General features: G+C 43.5%; 1 protein-coding gene across 1 annotated transcript in view; it reads right to left on the bottom strand.

The window, feature by feature from the left end:
• Nucleotides 1-4781: 4781 nt before the first annotated feature.
• The window catches only part of CHMP4B (charged multivesicular body protein 4B), a 60441-nt gene continuing 44464 nt past the window's right edge, over nt 4782-20758 (bottom strand). Inside the window, exons 2-5 of the mRNA XM_004462518.4 lie at nt 12691-12868; nt 9600-9714; nt 6864-6990; nt 4782-5631 (exon numbers count right to left, since the gene is read on the bottom strand). Coding sequence (XP_004462575.1) covers nt 5567-5631; nt 6864-6990; nt 9600-9714; nt 12691-12868 — 485 coding nt within the window. The 3' untranslated portion in view covers nt 4782-5566. The remainder of the gene's footprint in view (nt 5632-6863; nt 6991-9599; nt 9715-12690; nt 12869-20758) is intronic.

Genomic DNA, 20758 nt, shown 5'->3' with positions numbered 1-20758 from the left:
AGGGCTTAACACATGCTGGCTGGTGTTAAAGTGGGCTTAGAGGTCCCGAGAGCGAGCACGTGGGCTCTGGCCACAGCTCACTTCATAACCCAAATGAGGCTGGGATGATGGGGCGGCGTGAGACAGGCCAGCGCTACCCCTGGGCTCACCACTGGCACTTTTCCCCAGCGACTCCCGGCCAAACGGACCTTACTACTAAGGCGGTTGTTGTGACGATGGCCCCGCCGCCTGGCGGACTCGGTCCCCTTTCCCTACAACCTCTCCTTTCACCCCCAGGTCCAGGCAGGTGCTCGGCCACACCAGGTCACTTACCCACCCCGTCAGGGCTCCCCTGCAGCCTCTCACCAGAGGGTGCCGGCAGGCGGGCAGGCATCCCGGGCGGACCCTCCCAGCCTCTCGCCCCGCCCTCCACGGGGCGCAAAGCGCCCGGGAAGAGCTCGGCGTCTCACTCCCTGGGAGATGGCGCCACCTGCAGGCCGCCGGGCGCTGCGGCGTCTGCCTTCAAACCGGCGGGCGCCGGGGGTCGCGGCGGCCCGGGAAGGACTCCACATTGTTTAGGGGTCTGAGCCCCGCTCCCTTGCTGGTCCACGGAGTCATGTCGCCTCCTGCTGCCGGCGGCCCAGGAAGGAGCCGACGCAGCGTTTCTCAAAAGGTATTACGTGGAGCTGGAGCTCACCCCCTGATCAAGTAAGTTTGGGAAACGCCCCTTGGAGATTCTTTGTGGAATTTGTCCTTTAACTCCTTTGGGAGAACACTGTAATTTCTGACTATATTTCTTTTCTCAGCCTTTTAAAACCTCGGGTGCTTCCCTGCTCGTTTAGGGTAGCTGTTCTTGTTGAAATTCAAAATGCCCAGGCGTCATTGTGAGCAAAACACATTTCTGCTCTGAAGGGGCATCCTGCCTCTGCGCTTTAGCTCAGAGTTGCTAAGTGGGAATTTGGGCCCAGTTTAGCCAGATCCCATGGAAATCCAGCCTGGGATTACTGCAGACTGAGCTGCCAGACCCAGAGTTCTGGGCCTTTATCTCAGCCCCAACGACTCCTCTGTTCTCTGAACAAGGCCAGAATGCAGCTTAGCAGAGAGGAAGGAGGCAGTTTCTGTGGGGCAAGAGACCTGAACCCCAGAGATAGGGAGCTCAGTTAAAATTGTATCTCTTCTAATACTTGTGTGAGACTCAAAAGCACCCTTGAGCCTCAGTTTCCTCATCATTTGATCCTTAAATTTATGTCATTCATTTAATGCATTTACCAAGGACCTCTTGACTGTCATCATCCAGCTCACAAGCAAGCTCATGTGGCCTGCAAGCCTTTGCACAGGCTGTGAACAACTTTCCTCCTCTCTCCTCTCCTTTCCTCCTCTCTTCTTTCCTCATCTGTTACGTCTTTTTCCTTTCTAAGACCTTATCACCCCTGGATCTCGATCTCGATCTCAATCTCGCTGAGACAGTGCTTCCTCCTCCAAGCCCTCCTGGGTTAGGTGCCCTCTTCTGGCTTTTATTGTGGTGGCAGTGACAAGGAGGATGGCATGCGTAATTTTCCCACCAGATCATGAGCTTCGTAAGAGCTGGCACAGAGGTGCTCCAAATATATTTGTTGAATGATTGAATAAATGAATGGGCTTCATAGGACAAGAAATTCATTCGCTTCTTCACTTTATCACTAGTTAGCGGCAGGACCTGAAGTTTCTCTGGGCTTTAATTTTCACATCTGGCAGGTGGGGCTCACATTACCTGTGCTTCCCACCTCTACCTCACAGTGCTCTCTAAACTGCAATGCTCTAATCCTGCCACAATCTCACGACAGTTATGAAGCAGTGTCGTGGGTTGAATAGTGTAGCCCAAAACTCATGTCCACCCAGAACCTCAGAGTGTGGCCTTATTTAGCAGTAGGGTCTTTGCCAATGTCATTAAGGTAGTAAGGATCAAGTTGAGAACATCAACTTGATGTTCAAAGTAGTCCCTAAATCCAGTGAGAACATTCCTAAGAGACAGAAAAGAACACAGAGAGTTATGAAGGAAAAGGCCATGTGAAAACAGGGGCAGAGATTGGAATGATGCACCCATAAGCCAAGGACACCGGACGCCACTAGAAGCTGGTAGGAGCAAGGAAGTATTCTACCCTAGAGTCTTTGGAGGGAGCATGGCCAGGCCAACACCTTAATTTTAGACATGTGGCCTCCTAAACTGAGAGAATATACTTCTGTTGTTTTAAGCCTCCAGGTTTGTGGTAATTTGTTAAAGCAGTCCTAGGAAATAGATACAAGCAGGTTGTAATTTCTACTGTACAGATGAGAAAACTGAGGCTGCAGCATGAAGTGACCTAATTAGGCTTAAGTGGCAGAAGCAAGATCTGTGTGCCAGATTCCAGAACCCTGTGCTCTTGGCGTCTACATCACATGCTGCTGAGGTGGCCTGCCTGCCCCGCCCCACCCACCTTTACTCAAATTCCAATCACTAGGATTGGGCTTTACCAAAGTGCCCTTCTCACTTGGCTGAAGAAAATGGAGAGCAGTCTAAAAACCTTCATCTCTACCCACCCCCTGGCCCCTAATTATTGCCTGAGGACCAAACTTTCTTTCCTCTTTACCTCCTTTCTTTTCTCCTCCCTTCCCTGCCTTCTTTCCCTCCTTCCTCCCTTCCCTACCTGATTCTTAATGGCCAAGTAGACTTCTTAGTGTCTCCCTCAAGACTCCACTCTAGACCCACCTAACTCTCCAACTCTACTCCCACCTCTTCCCAAGCAAACTTTTCCTCCAGTCAGATCCTCCTGAGCCAGCACAGCGCCTTGCCTTCTTGACTCCTTGTCTCCCCTCACAAGATTCCCTTAGTCTAGAATGGCCCACCCTAACAGGTACATGTAGCAAATATACTTTTTCACGCCCAAGCTAAAATTCTACCTCCTTCTGGCACACCCAGTCACTAGTTTTGCCATCCCCAACTTTCCACCATACCTATACATTCACGTAAACATCCTATGTACCTGACCAGTGCCAAGCAAATCTAGGGACCAGGATATGCAGTGTCCTCACTGTCTGGTAAGAGTGAGAAAATTATGATGAGATAGTGTAGATAGAGAGATGGGGAGCAGAAGAGGAAACACCAGCTCCCTGAGGGAGGATGAGTTGGGCTATGTCCAGGGGAGGAAGGCCAAGGGGAGTTCCATGTAAGCCTTGGAGGCTAAGAGCACATGTTCAGAAGGTTGAAATTCTACCTAATAGAAGTTTAGAAGTTGGGGGTGGACGTAGGGGAAGGTGAAAACTGGGGGCCCGGTCATGGAGGGGCCATGTGAGCCATCCTGAGGACTTGATCCTCTTGACCTGAGTGTTACAAAGTGTGGGCCCTGGAACATTAGACTTACCCAAGGAGTTGGCTAAAAATGCAAATTCCTGGGCCCCCACCTAGCTCTGGGGATGGGACCCAGAAAACTGCATTTTAAACAAGTTCCCTGAGGAATTCCAATGCACAGAATTTTCAAACCACAGAAAACATGCAGAAGAGAGATTTATTCACTCTGAAGAGAAACCAGAGTATGGATTTGCTTTCTAAGAGGAACTTTGGTACACTAATCACACACCTGTGTTTTTATTATCTACCTCCATGGTGGACCGACACTGTTGGTGCCATCTATTCAGCAGCCACCCCCCTTCTTCCTTGCTAATGGAAACCTAATTTTGTCCCGTTATCAAGAGGGCAGTTAGGTGCTCAGGAAAGGGAGACCCCTGCCCTCAGCCCTAAGGGAGAATTCTAACTGACCTTTCTGCCAGTCTTGGCAACGTGTCTGTCTGATACCCATTTTCCCAGACTCCCTTGCAGCATGTAACAATTATTACCCATGAGACATAAGGATAGTTCATGTGAAGTCTTTGGGAAAGGCCTGCCTTCTATTAAAATGGACAATGGTGAGAGAAAAGCTAGCTGGTGCTAATCCTCCTGCTTCTTGGCCCTGGGATGTGTGATGAAGGGCCCATCTCATGGTCAAGAAGCAACAAGCCTAAAGAGAAGAAACCCGTGTCAGAGTAGAAGGATGCAAAGAATCTGGATTTTGAGAACATGGTTGACTCACTGACCTAAACCCAGAGTTAATTTTAATGCTAACACTTTGAGGGCAGGGACTTGGTCTGTTGCTTCATTCCCAGTGCTTTGAACAGCGCCTGGCACATAGGAAATGTTCAATAAATACTAGCTTAAGTTTTGCATGACTAAGTAAATGTCTTTACAGCTTATCCCAGTTGAGTTTTCTGTCACTTGTAGCCAAGGAAATGTAACTTCTCTTTCCTGCCTGGCTGAGAACCTCCTAAGAGGAGGAAAGGGACTGAACGTTATAAAACACTCCCCCATGGGCCCTAGCACAAGGCCCACATCTACTGGAAATAAGCTCAGGCAAACCCTAGGCACTGCGCCCTGGACCTGGTTTCTGGGCCTGCTGGAGCTGGATAATTAGGTCGAGGAGTTCCCCTCACCCAGACCTGGGGTCAGAAGTCCTGGGCAGCTGATGAGAAGCGCTTATGAAGAGGTTCCATTCTGGATCTTCCACACCAAATGATGGGGGGTGGGGGCAGGGAGCACACCAACAGCAAGTTGAGGGCCACAGATCTACGGCCTCCAGAAATGCAGCACATTTCTCTTAAAACAGGCTGTGTCCTTTGGTTCAAACTGTTGATGTAAGTCATGCTCGAGCCTGCCATCTGTTGCCACACACTCCACTGGATACCAGGCTGGCCAGGAAAGTGTCAGCTCTCAGAGGCAAATGATTAATTGATTGATTGAACATAAAGGCAAAGTATGAAAATTAATTGAGATATTTAATAGACAGTGCAAACCATAATTTCATCTGAATATAAATGTATGCACATGTTTCCAATGAGTTATCAGTTATCACAAACAGCAACAAGGACCTTAGAGTTATGTTAGAAAAATGTATAGCTGGAATTAAATTCTAACAATCTCATTTGCTCTCAAGAGAATACCATCCATTTCAAATCATTGTCACAAACTCCAAAAGAACAGGGGAGTAGGCCAGAGTGGAAAACACAGGGGCCAGCACATAGGTGAAGGACAGAAATACAGGTCTCAAGGAAATCAAAATCAGATGCATTATTACAACTAAGACAAGGAAAAGCCTATGGCTCTTTAAAAACGACTTTTCTGCCAGTACCATACAAGTCTTACAGGGATGTGCGACAAGTCAACTGACTTAAAAAGACAGAGGCTACATTTTCAGATCATTTCAACTGCCAACAGTTGACCCTTTCCGTTGAGGATTCAGCAGTGGAGTTAGCGTAGTCCAGAAGCTCAATGTTGGATTTGCAAATACAGTTTATTTTACAGAAATTCAACATTATAAACAGCAGGCACCTTCCCCCCCACCCGCCCACCCCCCACCCGTCCCGCTGGGTGCAGACCATGCTGTGCAGAGTGAGGGGTGATGCGGCCCTACTGCTTCGGAGTAAGATTGGAGAGCGATGGCAACCTGCCTGCACCACAACCTGCCTGCCCCGTACCCACACACGCCTGCCTGCTGCCGCAGGCCTCCAGAGTCTGTCTGGGCCCAGCCTGGGGCCAGGATGGTTACATAGACCCAGCCCAGTTCTCCAATTCCTTCATGTCGTCGTCTTCCTCTTCCTTTTTCTTGGCTGTGTAAGAGAGAATAGGTTATTCAGGAGGACTGAATTCTGGCTGGGTTCGAGGGCTGTGCTACAAGGTGTTCATAAAACAGCCCTTCCTTGCAGCAGCCTGCTTCCCTGTGCCTAAACACTGCAAAAGAAAACGCCAGATAATCAGGCACAGGTGCATCTTCGTCCTCACACCTCCCCTCAGCCCCTATCAGGGACAGACAAAACAAGGAGGATCCTACACTGAGACAGTCGATCAGGATTCAGGCATTCAAGGGGAGAAAGGGTCTGGAACCTCAGAAGACATGTAGATCTGATCCTCACCACCGCCACCACCCGACTCCACCTCAAATTGCCTGAACTACCTGTCACCCCCAGGCCTTTGTCCACAGGCCACTCCAGAGAGCTGACTACTTGGTACATGAGTGAGGTGACTACAACCAGGGCACACTCTGCTCCCGGGGCACTCTCTCTGGGTCTGGGTCACATCAAATGACTTCACCTTTTCTAGACTGATACTAATGTGTTAATACTTCTACACGGGGTGAAATATGGAGAGGGGGTGAAGTGGGCGAGAGCGAAAGAAAGGAAAAAAATTTTGTTATCCCCAATACTGTCTATCAACTAGTCCCTGAAGGACATCAACACTTTATAGATACTCTAAAAAAGCCCAAACTGTTCCTTTCCCAGTGGCTGCCTCTGAGGCCCTGAGCTTTCATAGGTGGGCAGAGCACAAGCTACTAGAGAAGGGGGCAAGATCTATCCTGGAAGTAAACTCCCAGTGCCTGGAACTTTCTCTCTTGCTGACAGAGAAAATTCTAGAGCAGTGGTACCCAAGTGGGTGTGATTTTGACCCCCACCCTCACCAAGGACATGGCAATGTCTGGAGACATTTTTTAGTTGTGGTTCTCACAATTTGGGCGGAGAGGGAATGTGTTACTAGTATGTAGTGGGTAGAAGCCAGGGGTGCTGCTAAACGTCCCTGTTTAGCACAGTGCGCAGGACAGCCCCCACAACAAAGAATTATCTGGCCCAAAATGTCAGCAGTGCTGAGGTTAAGAAACCCTGTTCTAAAGAGAAACTATGAAAGGGCAGGTGACATTGTCTCCATGGCCATCACAACAGATCCTACCTGGGTCTCTGGTTCTCAACCCTGGGCCACACTCAGGACCCAAACTTAAGCCAACCATCCAAAGATTACCCACCACATGGCATCATGGTGTATAATAAGTCCTTAGAGAGAAGAAGCTCACTTGGTTTTGACGGTAGGGCTATAGAGGGAACATTTGGTAGAGGGACTGTTTCGGGTCCACTGATTTCCAGCAAATTCTTGTCTAGTTCTTCCTGTTCTAATTCTTCTAATTCCGCCATGAGCTCATCCTGGTAAAAGGAAACACAAGAGTGAGAATCCCAGCCTCTGCAGCGATGCCTCATCCCTGATAGCTCAGTGGATACATATACCTCTCTGAAGAAGAGAGGGGGAGATGAACTCCAGCTTCTGCACTCTGTGACTCAAACATCCTAAACATGCTTCTTTCTATAAAGCAAGTATCTATGTAAACATCTGATGTCCTGTACCACATTATAAGAATCTTAAGGGATTTTATTTTTTCATTCCGTTTTTTTACCACAGAGTTGGGCAAACAGAGTAAGTGCTCCAGAATGTTTGCTCAATTGAAGTTAACCGGATTAGTCCATCAGATTCTACTCTGAAAACATGACAATCCTGGTGCTAAGAGCCATGAGAGCTACAGGCTGTTTTCTCAGCTATGCAATGGAAGTCAGCACAAAGAGTTAGGTTCAGGAGAGAAGAGCTGACCTTTAGTGGACTCAGATCTAAGATATTAGGTTGGTGCAAAAGTAATTGTGGTTTAGCATTGTTGAAATCTGCTGTTTGATATTGGAATACACTTTTAATAAATGTGGTTATGTTATACATCACTTTAATGTGCATTTCTTGCTTTATGTTTTTTTGCTAATGACTTATTACTTGCTGTTTATTTTATATGTATTTTAGATTATGGAAATGATGTTAGACAAAAAGCAAATTCAAGCCATTTTCTTAAGTTCAAAATGGGTTGTAAAGCAGCAGAGACAACTCGCGACATCAACACATTTGGCCAGGAACTGCTAATGAACGTACAGTGCAGTGGTGGTTCAAGAAGTTTTGCAAAGGAGACCAGAGCCTTGAAGATGAGGAGCACAGTGGCCAGCCATCAGAAGTTGACGACAACTAATTGAGAGCAGTCATCGAAGCTGATCCTCTTACAACTAACCACGTGAGAAGTTGCCAAAGAATGTAATGTCGACCATTCTATGGTTGTTCAGCACTTGAAGCAAATTGGAAAGGTGAAAAAGCTTGCTTAAGGGAAGCGGACTTGGCACAGTGGTTAGGGCATCCGTCTACCACATGGGAGGTCCGGGGTTCAAACCCCGGGCTTCCTTGACCTGTGTGGAGCTGGCCCACGCGCAGTGCTGATGCACGCAGGGGTTGCCCTGCCACGCAGGGGTGTCCCCCGCATAGGGGAGCCCCACGCGCAAGGAGTGTGCCCTGTAAGGAGAGCTGCCCAGTGCAAAAGAAAGTTCAGCCTGCTGCACACACGGAGAGCTGACACAAGATGACGCAACAAAAAGAAACACAGATTCCCGTGCCACTGACAACAACAGAAGTGGACAAAGAACACACAGCAAATAGACACACAGAACAGACAACTGGAGAGGAGAGAAATAAATAAATCTTTTTTTAAAAAAAAGCTTGCTAAGTGGGTGCCTCATGAGCAGACTGAAAATCAAAAAAATTGTCATTCTGAAGTGTCTCCTCTTATTCTATGCAACTACAATGAACCATTTCTCGATCAGATTGTGGCATGCGACAAAAAGTGGATTTTATAAGACAACTGGCAATGACCAGATGAGTGTGAAGCTCCAAAGCATGTCCCAAAGCCAAACTTGCACCAAAAAAAGGTCAGGCTCACTGTCTGGTGGTCTGCTGCCAGTCTGATCCACTACAGCTTTCTGAATCCTGGCAAAACCATTACATGTGGGAAGTATGCTCAGCAAATCGATGAGATGCATCAAAAACTGCAAGGCCTGCAGCCGGCATTGATCAACAAAAAGGGCCCAATTCTTCTCCACAACACCTAACCGCATGTCACACAACCAACACTTCAAAAGTTGAACAAATTAGGCTAGGAAGTTTTGCCTCATCTGCCATATTCATCTGATCTCTCACCAACCGACTACCACTTCTTCAAGCATCTCAACGACTTTTTGCAAGGAAAATGCTTCCACAACCAGCAGAATGCAGAAAACGCTTTCCAGGAGTTTGTCAAATCCCTACGGGATTTTTATGCTGCAGGAATAAACAAACTTATTTTTGTTTGTCAAAAATGCGTTGATTGTACTGGTTCCTATTTTGATAGATAAAGGTGTGTTTGAGCCTAGTTACAATGATGTAAAGTTCATGATCCAAAACCGCAATTCCTTTTGCACCAACCTAATATAATGAATTAACTTCAACAGGCGCAGTTACTGTATTTTAAAAATAGGAGACTCGAGGTCCCACATTGCTACACCTCAGTCAGCTGAGATCCCAACAGATCCCTCAGGGATTCCTTCTTTGGCTTTACCTTTACCATATGCAGACGTGTCACCTCTGCAGCTCCCAGCTCTAAGCACAAGGCACACCACAAAAGGTGTAGGGCAACTACTTGTCAATTTTGACCTTGAAGGCTGCTGAAGAGTCTCAATGCAGGTTCCCTTACTCCACATAAGCTTCTATCCCAAATGGTTTCACCCTTAAAATTCCTTAAATCCCTTAAAACCTACAATTCAGGTTAATACCATGCCTTGTCTCTGCCCAAGATTCTAGACAGATAAGAATCAGTGGTTACCAAACTATATATTCTTTCCCTGAGAGCCTTCAATAACATATCAAGGCAGCCTCAGTGTCACTGAGAAGCTTAGGCAATCTGTACAAAAATACTTACCTCATCAAATTCTTCTCCAAACCCTACAGGTTTGGAAATAGCTGTTGAAATCTCCTCTGCAAGTTCTTGCTGGTCAGCAATGTCCTGCATTAACTCATCGACTTTATCAATGTCCCTTTAAATGAAATGGACAGATGTTACAGCAGTCAATTAGTCTGCAAGGCAGGAACGAACCCCCCCTCCAATCTGCTTCCCAACCCCATCCCCCTACAATTACTTCCTACAAGGAATTACTCTTTTGTCATTATTGCCTTCCTCCTCCTTTTAAAATAGAGAATCATGGAATCAAGTAGATAGAAAAGTCCTTAGACATTACCTAGCCCAATATCCTAAGGAAATAAGGCTTACCAAAGTTAGGTGGCATAGTCAAGGTCCCACATGCAAGTTAATAAATGAGATGAGACCATGGGACCATGGTCTCATGGGACTTTAACTCCTGGGCCAATAGCACTTCTTCAAGGCCAAAGGTAACTGTGTACAGGGAGAAGTGAAATTACGAATCTCAAAATATAGTCATGCTACCTGAGAGACCCTTCTTATAATGCTCAAATACACTTATGGATTTGAGTTCTACGAGGCCCAAAGGAAAGGCAAATATACAGAATTATTTGATACACCTTTATAACTATACAAACATACCATTATTTAATATAGTATATACATATTTACTTCAAAGCATAGTCTTTTATGATATGTGCTCTGTGCTAGGCATCCTAGAGAATGTAGAAATGGATCTCACTCCAGAAGCTCAGTCCAATAAACATCCAGCTTCAGAAAATACCTCACTTATTTGAAGTGCTACATTTCCTACAACCTCACATTTCTAGAGCAGAGACCAGCAAACATTTTCTCTAAAGGGCCAGATGGTAAATACTTTAGAATTTGTGGGCCATACTGTCTCTGTCACAAATATTCTACTATGGCACAAAAGCAGTTAAAGACAATATGTAAATGAATGGGCATGAATACATTTCAATAAAATTTTACTTACAAAAATAGGGGACAGTCCCACAGGCTGTATTTCACCAACCCCTGTTCTACAGCATGGCTAAGTACCCAAAAGGAAGCTGAAAGGGCTCCAAGCACCCCTAAATATATGCTGTCGATCCTAGGCACTAAAATAAATGTAGGGAGTGACTGTGGCTCAAGCAGTAGAGCACCCGTTTCCCACATGGGAGGTCCCGGGTTTGGTTCCCAGTACCTCCTGAAAAAACAAACAGAAACAACAAGCAGAACAAAAATGAAGGAAAAAAAATCCAACTCAGGGAAGTCAATGTGGCTCAGTGGTTGAGCACCAGCTTCCCACATAGTAGGCCTTGGGTTCAACCCCTGGCCCCTGGTACCTCAAAAACAAACAAAAACAAACACAAAAAACAGAATTTTATTTATGGGGGAAGTCCTATTTGAAGCCTGGTTACTCTTTCCTTAATTTTAACAAGCTTTTTTATCTATTAATAGTTTCTTAGGCCACTGCAAATATAGCCACACAGAGGAAGAAAGACTGTTGAGGGCAAGAACACTGTGGTTTCAGAGTGGTTTCCCTACACATGGCTCTCCTGTCCTTCTATTTGAATCTATAATTAGTACTAGAGTTGGGAGATGTACGCCCAAGAACCTTAAATCTTTGGGCTGCCATGTGCCAGCTGGGCCCTGAATCTCAACGGAGTTGCAACACCTACTCTCCGGTTCACTGGTCTCACCAAGGACAACTAACAAGAATGAGAAGCAAAGCCCAAGAATAAGGAGGAGGCAGAAAATTCCATCAAAAGCAGATGTAAATGGATAGAGTGGATGGTAACACATTATAGTGAGTAGCAGCTGGTTTATAAATGGGATTGTGGCCGAAAAGGGTAGTCTAGGGATGTATGTGTGAATTGAAAGAAAGCTAGAGAATAGTATAGAAACTGAATAACACAGTGAACCCAGAGGTGGCTGAGAATTGTGGTTGATGGTACAGATGCAAGAGTGGCCGTCTGTGAGCTAGAATAGATGTACATCACTATTGCAGGGTGGTGGGAATGTGAAGAAGCATGGGAAAAATGCAATTGGTGTGACCTACGGACTGTGGTTAACAGCAATATTGTAATATTCTTGCATCAATGCCAAAGATGTACTGTGTTGATAATGGCAAGGGTGTATGGAAAAAGTGTGCCAAATGTATACTGTGGACCATGGTTTTGGTAATAGTCTGATGATATTATCTCATAATCTGTAACAAATATTCTACCGCAGTGTGGTGTGTTAGTGAAGGGAATTCTACACATGTGCATGATTGTTTTGTAAATTCACAACCTCTGTAATAAAAATATATTTAAAAAAAAAAGGATAGATTGGGGGAAAAATACACCAAATGTAAGATATGGACTATAGCTGGTAGTAATGTTTTGATGATGCTCTTGCATAGTTTATAACAAATGTTTCACAGCAATGCAAGGTGTTGGTAGTGGGGTGATGTATGGGACCCCTGTGTGATGGACCCCTGTGTGATGTTATGCATGTTTATTTTATAAGTTCACAACTTTTACTATATACCTATTATTTATGTTCATGTACAATATACCTCAATAAATATATAAATATATGTATATAAAAAAATATATATATATAAAGCAGATGTGGACCAGAGAGCTCTAAAGCCTTCTGATGTAACACATTTCAGAGCCCCTGATAGCATCAGGAAAAAACAATGGACACTGATTCTAATTCCAGCTCTGTCCAAGCTCACTCATATCCCAGGGCAAATAAAATAATCTCCACTCTCTGGGACTCAGCTTCCCCACTTCCATAATAAAGGCCTGGCTGAGAGGACCTTCTAAGGACCTTTCCAGCTTGAAATGCTATGTTCACTATAATAAGCCTGATTCACTCAGAAAATACTAAGTTTCAGTCCATGAGATCTGCTACTGAAGGTAGCAAGGTGCATAATCCATTTTAGGAGTTCCAAAAAAGAATGCAAATTAAAACAAACTCAGGTGTTTGAATGGATCAGTTAGGGGGTCTGCTCAAGGCCATGGCCTGGACACAAGGCATCTCAGAGGCAGGACTGCCCTGCCGCACGGGTGCTCTGCTCCACGAGTGAGTGGTCACGTACATGTTGTCATGGGCAGCCTTCATGGCCTTGGCGGCATAGCCCATGTTCTTGAGCACCTCGGTGTTCGTGTTGGCATTTTCCAGAGCCTCCCGCTGGAATTCGATGGTAGAAAGTGTGCCATCAATCTGTGCCAGCTGCTTCTCGTACCTCTTCTTACGCTTTAGTGCCTGGAGGGCAGCTGCATGGGGAAAAAACAGGGTTTTAGAACCCAGATACAAGGTAGGGGTTAAATGTTACCTCATACTCTGGCAACAACTCTGCAAATTGTTATAGTGCTTCTGAAAGGTACTATAGCAACACAGTCACGGCCATATGACACTCATGCCCTCTCACCCAGTAACTTCCCTTCTGGAAATTCATTCAACAGCAACAGAAACAGGTCTGAAGATCATTATGATAGCATTCTCTATCTTAGAAAACACATATTTCTACTCAAAACTCAGGTGTCCTTCCCCTTCATGTCTCAATTCCTTTCCCAACACACAAAAAAAACTACCTTTAGCACACATCTTAGATGGGCATCAAAGCTGGGAAGGAGGCTTAGCACAGACTCTGGCAGAAGGAAAAGCTGGGCGAGGCCAAGAAGGTTGACCCCCAGCCCCTGCCTTGGGCCAGGACAGCACAAGACAGACAAACACACACACACACACACACACACACGTGTAAGCTCCCTCCCTCGATGTCCTAGAACTCCAGACCAGAGCCATTTCCTGCAGGCCATGGTTAATCACCTCCCCAACAGAGCCATCATTTCTCTATAAGTCTCCTTCCACTCACATCCCGTTAGCCTAGGGTTCTGTCCTGAGAACCACTTGCCAAGGGAAAATGGCCTTTTTCTGCTTGTAAGCAGTCCACAGTTCTTCCAAAGGCAGCACAGAAAACAACCAGGAAAATTCTACCACCCACCTTCCCCAAAGCATAAAGCATGCTAAAGAAAACCTGTAAAATACCTGAAGAGTGAAATGTGCCTCATTAAAATCCGAAAGCCATTTAATCTGTTATTCCCCTTGATTCTGGTGTGAATGATTTGAACTATCCATGATTTCAAGAAACCCAGTCTTCAATGGACACTCTTACCATCTGCTAGCACTAAGTCAAGCACACTAAGTACCTTGTAATAGCAAAATTTCAAGGTGAGACTGACCACCCCTTTTTAACAGATAAGGAAACTGAAGTTCAGAAGGAGGTTATATAACAGCCCAGCTCACCCAGGTAGGGATTTAAGCCAGGTGTGGCACTCCAAAGTCCATGCCCTGCCATTCTACTTTTGTTGTTTCCCACCCTAATAGGGATCCCTGTATTTTATGATTTTTTTGTAAACCCACAACTTCTCTAATAAAAAATGTAAAAAAAAAGAATATAAACATTATTTCATTTGTGGGGGTGGGGTGGAGTTCTTGCTTATGTCCTGGTATATTTGGGTATTTTTGCTTCTAGATCATTTATTGCTTGTGGGATTTTACAAGTAGGGTAGAGATCAGAGAAATTTAGGATTGGCATACAAGGAATCACTGCCAATTGAAAATGTATTATTTATTTTTAAGACCATCATTATTATTTCATTTTCTTAATTGTATTTGGCTATTTTATTGGCTTCATTTTTGAAGAGGTTTGGATCACAGAAGGGTTATAACTATGTCAGAAGAGGATCATTGGTGCAGGGTGTCAGTGATGGGGGATACATGGGAGGAAGCTCACCTGGGCATACATAAAAGGCATATAAATATGTTCAAATGTTCATGGAGCATTGTCAGGGTGGGTGGAGATTCACACAATAACTGAAAGAATATCGAATTCCCATCCTGCCACATTCTCTGATGGAACATCAAGAATCCCCTAAGTACAGGGGCAATGACTAGTGAAAAAGGATGATCCATTGACCAGCCTTTGATATTGATGACTGTGCGTATGAACCTTTACTCTTGAAATTGAAACTTAGCCTAGTATGATAGGGTGCCTAAGAGTTATCTCCTGAGAGTCTTCCTGTTGGTACTACCAAGCACCAACTAGCAATGTAACTGGAAAAAGATCCTGACAAAAAGGGGGTGAAGGTAAAAACAAGTAAGTTTATGTGGCTAAGAGACTTCAAAGTGAGTTAAGAGGTCATCTCAGAGGTTACACTTATGCATGTCCCAGCAGGATCTCATTGCCTGACGAAGTAGATACTACCCCAAATAGTGAGGATCCTGAGGGCTCTGGAAACATCCAGACACTAGTCAGGACAGATAGCTCAGGAGTTAGGTGCTTGGCCAGTGGCAAGGAATTTATGCTCCCCAGTATGACAGAGTTGGACTCAGTTGTGGTTTACCTACACATGGCTCTCTGTCCTTCTATTTGAATCTATAATTAGTACTAGAGTTGGTAGATATACATCCAAGAGCCTTAAATCTTTGAGCTGCCATGTGCCAGCTGGGCCCTGAATCTAAATAGAGTTGCAACACCTACTCTCCTCACCAAGGACATTGGTCCTCACCAAGGACAACTAACAAGGAGGTGATGATGGATAACCAGTAGACCAAGGAACCAAGGGGGTCTACAACTGCAAGCAAGAAGTCCCATCCATCCATTGGCCCTATGGGATTGAAGCCCCCTCTCAATGACAGGAGGAGGTGACATCACATCCCAGAATCCATGGGATTGGGGAATGAACTATGGACTAAAATAGACTTGTATTTTACTATAGACTCACTGTGATTCTAGCAATGGAAGAAATTATATCATTGATGTGGAGGCAGTGGCCACCAGAGGTTCTGGGGGCAGAAAAGGGAAAAACAGGTGCAATACAGGGGCATTTTCGGGACTTGGGAATTGTCCTGAATGACACTGCAATGACAGGTACAGGCCATTATATATCTTGCCATAACCTACAGAATTGAGTGGGAGAGAGTATAAATGACAATGTAAACTATAATCCATGCTTAGTGGCAATGCTCCAAAATGTGTTCATTAATTGCAATGAATGTACCATTCTAATGAAGGATGTTGTTAATGTGGGAAAGTGTGGGAGGGCATGTGGGAATACCCTGTATTTTTTATATAACATTTATGTAATCTAAGTATCTTTAAAAAAATAAAAAGATAAGTTAGCTCTAAATTTATGGTATTAATAGGGAAATAATAAATTTAGTTTAAAAAGTCTTTTAGAAGGGAGTACATGTAGCTCAAGTGGCTGAGAGCCTGCTTTCCATGTACAAGGGTGTGGGTTCGATCTCTGGTACCTCCTAAGAAACAAGCTAAAAGAACTTTTTATTAGAGAAGTTGTAGGTGGGACAATGAATGAGTGTTCTTATTTCACTACAACTTCGTCAGCACTTGCTGCTTTCTGCTATTGTTTTTTTTTTTAAATAATGGCCATTCAGTAAGGTGTGAGAGGGTATCTCATTGGAGTTTTGATTTGCATTTCCTTAATAGCTAGTGATATTGAACTTTATTCTTCATGTGCTTTTTCTCCATTTGTATATATTCTCTGCAGAAATGTCTATTCACGTCTTTTCCCATTTTTTAATTGGGTTGTTTGTCTTTCTGTTGTTGAGCTGAAGAATTTAGTTATATATCCAGGATATTAAACCCTTATCAGATATGTGGCTTCCCAATATTTTCTCCCATTGTGTAAGGTGTCATTTTATTTTCATGATAAAGTCCTTTGATGCCCGAAAGTTTTTAATTTGGGAGCATCCTGAGGTCCCATGACTTTAACTGTTTTATTTTCTTTTGGTGCTTGTGCTTTGGGTGTAAAGTCTAAGAAACCATCGCTTAACACCAGGTCTGAAGATGCTTCCCTACATTTTCTCTTAGGAGTTTGATAATTCGAGCTCTTATATTTAGGTCTTTTTGATCCAATTTGTGTTGATTTTTGTATAAGGGGTGAGGTAGGGGTCCAATTTCATTCTTTTGCATATGGAGATCCAGTTTTTCCAGCACCATTTGTTGAAGAGGCCAGTCTTTCACAATTGTGTGGTCTTTGCTCCCTTGTCAAAAATCAGTTGGCCATAAATCTGAGAGCTGGTTTCTAGACTCTTAACTCAATTCTATTAGTCTATATGTCTGTCCTTGTGCCAGTACCATGCTGTTTTGATTCTGTGGCTTTGTAGTAAGTTTTAAGATCAGGAAGTGTGAGTCCTCCAACTCTGTTCTTCTTCAAAATGACTGTGGTTATTCAGGCCCTTTACCCTTCCACATAAATTTGATGATTGGCTTTTCTACTTCTGCAAAGAAGGTTACTGGAATTTTATTGGGATTTCATTGAACCTGTAAATCACTTTGGGTATAACTGATATCCTAACAATATTTAGTCTTCCAATCCATGAACATGGAATATCCTTCCACTTACTTAGGTCTTCTTTGATTTCTTTTACTCATGTTTTATAATTTTCTATGTATAATTCCTTTACATCCTAGGTTAGATTTATTCCTAAATATCTAATTCTTTTAGCTGCTATTGTAAATGCAATTTTTTTTCTTGACTTCTTCCAATCGTACCATTTTAATGTATAGAAACACTACAAATTTTGGGGTGTTGATCTTGTAACCCATCATTTTGCTGAATTCAACTTATTAGCTCTATTAGCTTTGTTGTGAAATTTTCAGGATTTTCTGTATATACAGAATCATGTCATCTGCAAATAGGAAAAGTGTTACTTCTTCCTTTCCTCATATGAATGCCTTTTGTTTCTTTTTGTTGTCTAACTGCTCTGGCTAGAACTTCCAGTACAATGTTGACTAAGGGTAGTGACATTAGACATCCTTGCCTTGTTCCTGATCTTAAAGGGAAAGCTTTCAGTCTTTCACTATTAAGTATGATGTTAACTATGGGTTTTTTTATATATGTCCTTTATCATGTTGAGGAAGTTTCCTTTTGTTTCTATTTTTTTAAGTGGTGGGGTGCTGGATTTTGTCAAATGCCTTTTCTGTCAATTGAGATGATCATGTGTTTTTTCCCCCTTCATTCTGTTAATGTGGTGTATTACATTAATTGATATTCTTATGTTGAATCACCCTTGCATACCTGGGATAAATCCCACTTGATCATTGTGTACAATTCCTTTAACATGCTTTTAGATTTGATTTGCTAGTATTTTGTTGTGGATTTTTGTATCTATATTCGTAAGAGATATCAGTCTGTAATTTTCTTTTTTTTGTAGTATCTTTACCTGGCTTTAGTATGAGAGTGATTTTTGTCCTTGTACAATGAATTAAGGAGTGTTCCTTCCTCTTCGCTTTTTTGGAATAGTTTGATCAGTATTGGTGTTAATTCTTCTTGGAATGTTTGGTAAAATTCCCCTGTGAAGTCATCTTGTCCTGGGCTTTTATTAGTTGCGAGATTTTTGATTACTGACTCAATCTCATTACTAGTCACTGGTTTGTTGAGATTGTGTATTTCTTCCTGCATCAGTGTAAGTAGTTTACATGTTTCTAGGAATTTCATCCTAGGCCATCTAATTTACTGGTACACAGTTATTCACAGTATTCTCTTATATTCCTTTTTATTTCAGGGGTCAATAGTAATGTCCCCTTTTTCAACTGTGATTTTTGTCCTAAATTTCATTTACGTCCACTCCTTTTTCCTATGCAGTCTAGCTAAAGATTTGCCAATTTTATGGATCTCTTCATAAAGCCAACATCTGGTATTGTTCATTCTATTATTTGTTTTGTTTTTTAAAGACATATTTTATTTATTTCTTCCTACCCCCTCATTGTTTTCACTTGCTATGTCTGTTTGTCTCCATTTCTTTAGGAGGCACCCCTCCGATGTGGGAGGGGGGCACCTAATAGCTTAAGCCCCTCTGTTCCCTGCTTTGTTGTTTTCTCATTATGTTCTTACTCTTGTGTCTCTTGTTGTGTCAGGTTGTTCCATCAGCTTGCCACACCTGCCCACTGTGTCAGCTCAACGTCTTGCCCATCTTCTCTCAGAGGCACTGGGAAACTCTGCTCCCTGCTTTGTTGTGTCTCTCATCATGTTTTTCTTCTTGTGTCTCTTGTTGGGTCATCTTATTGTGTCAGCTTGCCATGCCTGCCCATTGTGCCAGTTGTTGTCCTCTTTAGGAGGCACTGGGAACTGAACCACAGACCTTCCATGTGGTAGGCAGGAGCTCAATCACTTCAGTCACATCCTCTTCCTGATTCTATTGTTTTTTTAATTCTCTATTTCATTTATGTCCATTCTAATCCTTATTATTTCCTTCCTTCTTTCACTTTGGGTTGGTTTGCTTTTCTTTTTCTAGTTCTTACAGTTTTGAGGTTAGAATTTTAAAGCTTTCTTCTTTTTTAATATAAAGATTTAGAGCTATAAATTTCCCTCTCAACACTGCTTTTACTGCATCCAATAAGTTTTGGTATGCTGTATGCTCATTTTCATTTGCCTCAAGATATGTCTTAATTTCCCTTGTGATTTCATCTTTCATCCCTTGGTTATTTAAGAGTGCATTTTGGGAAGCAGATGTGGCTCAACGGACAGAACATCCACCTACCATATGGAAGGGTCCAGGGTTCAATACCCAGGGCCTCCTGACCCATGTGGTGAGCTGGCCCATGCACAGAGCTGCCGCATGCAACGAGTGCTGTGAGCAAGGAGAGCTGCCCCATGTGAAAAAAGTACAGCCCACTCAGGAGTGGCACCGCACACATGGAGAGCTGATGCAGCAAGATGACGCACCAAAAAAGAGACGCAGTTTCCTGAAGCTGCTGAGGGTGCAAGCAGACATAGAAGAACACACAGTGAATGGACACAGAGAGCAGACAGTGGGGCGGGGGTGGGGAAGGGGAGAGAAATAAATAAAATAAATCTTTAAAAAAAAAAGTACATTGTTTAATTTCCACACATTTGTGAATTTTCCATTTCTCTGTTACTGATTTCTAGCTTCATTCTATTATGATCAGAGAAGATACACTGTGATTTCAGTATTTTTTAATTTACTGAGATTTGTTTTGTGACTTAAGATATGATCTTCAACTCAGGAGTTCTGTTCTGTCTTTTAAAATTTCTGTCTCTTATTGAGATTCTCACATTGTTTTCATTGTTTTCCTGATATCCTTTAGTTCATTCTCTGTATTTTCCTTCATTTCCTTGAATGTACTGAAGAAACTTTTTTTAAGTCTTTGTCCAGTATGTCCACAATTTGGTCTTCTTCCTTGATGTTTTCTGAACTTTTATCCTCTTCCTTTGGATGGGCCATCATTTCCCATTTCTTTCTTTGTCTTGTAATCTTTTGTTGTACATTTTAAAATTTGTAAATATTAAGTCTAGGGTTTATTCCCTAAGATGTCTGTTTCTTGAGTTTATACCCAGCTGGTGTTATGATATTTTCTTATGCCTCAGGAGCTAACAAAACCAAGAAAACAAAGCAAAAACACCTTTCACTATCTTTGCAAATTATTGACTTTACATTGGCTGGTGCTCTCCATCAGAGTTCAGCCCTCCTATCAGGAAGGTCAACTCAAGGTGAATGCTAAGTAGAGTCCTCACTGTCTTTTCTGGCCCTATGTATTGTGCTCACGAGTGGCCTTAAGAGTTCCCCTATTTACAAGAGTTTGAATGCCCTTTCTACTTCCCAGGAAACAGACTTTCTTCCTCTCACAGGCATTCCACTGCAGGACTTAGAGCAGGTAAGCCTTTGTCCCAGGTTGCCCACTCAATTGTTTTTTACATGCTTTTGTTGTCTCAAGCTACTTTTGCCTGCAGGGAAAATTCTGGTAGTAGGGGCATGCCAGAGGAATTTTCCAAGTGGGTCTTTCCCCGGCAGCCAGAACAATACCAGAGACCCACAAAAGGGAGTACTGACCAGTTCCAAAATGCCCAAGGGAGGGGAGGAGGGGAAGTCCAGGATGGGTACCTGGCATTTCTTCCATGACTCCCCAAAACTGTGCTTTCATAAATCACACCTGAACAAACCCAAGCCTTTAATGTCCTTTACAGCTCTGAAGAAGCCTACTATCTTTACATCTCCTCTGCTGACTTTGTCCAAGGTAGACTGAAACAGTGGCCTTCCTCAGAGCAGGACACTCTGTGTTCTGAAGTGGCTAATCAAAAGCAGTGGTCTGGGATCAGTCTGTGCCCCGTCCCTTCACACAC

The sequence above is a fragment of the Dasypus novemcinctus genome, chromosome 24 (assembly GCF_030445035.2).
Source record: "Dasypus novemcinctus isolate mDasNov1 chromosome 24, mDasNov1.1.hap2, whole genome shotgun sequence".
Lineage (NCBI taxonomy): Eukaryota > Metazoa > Chordata > Mammalia > Cingulata > Dasypodidae > Dasypus > Dasypus novemcinctus.
This window is presented reverse-complemented; position numbering and strand designations above follow the sequence as displayed.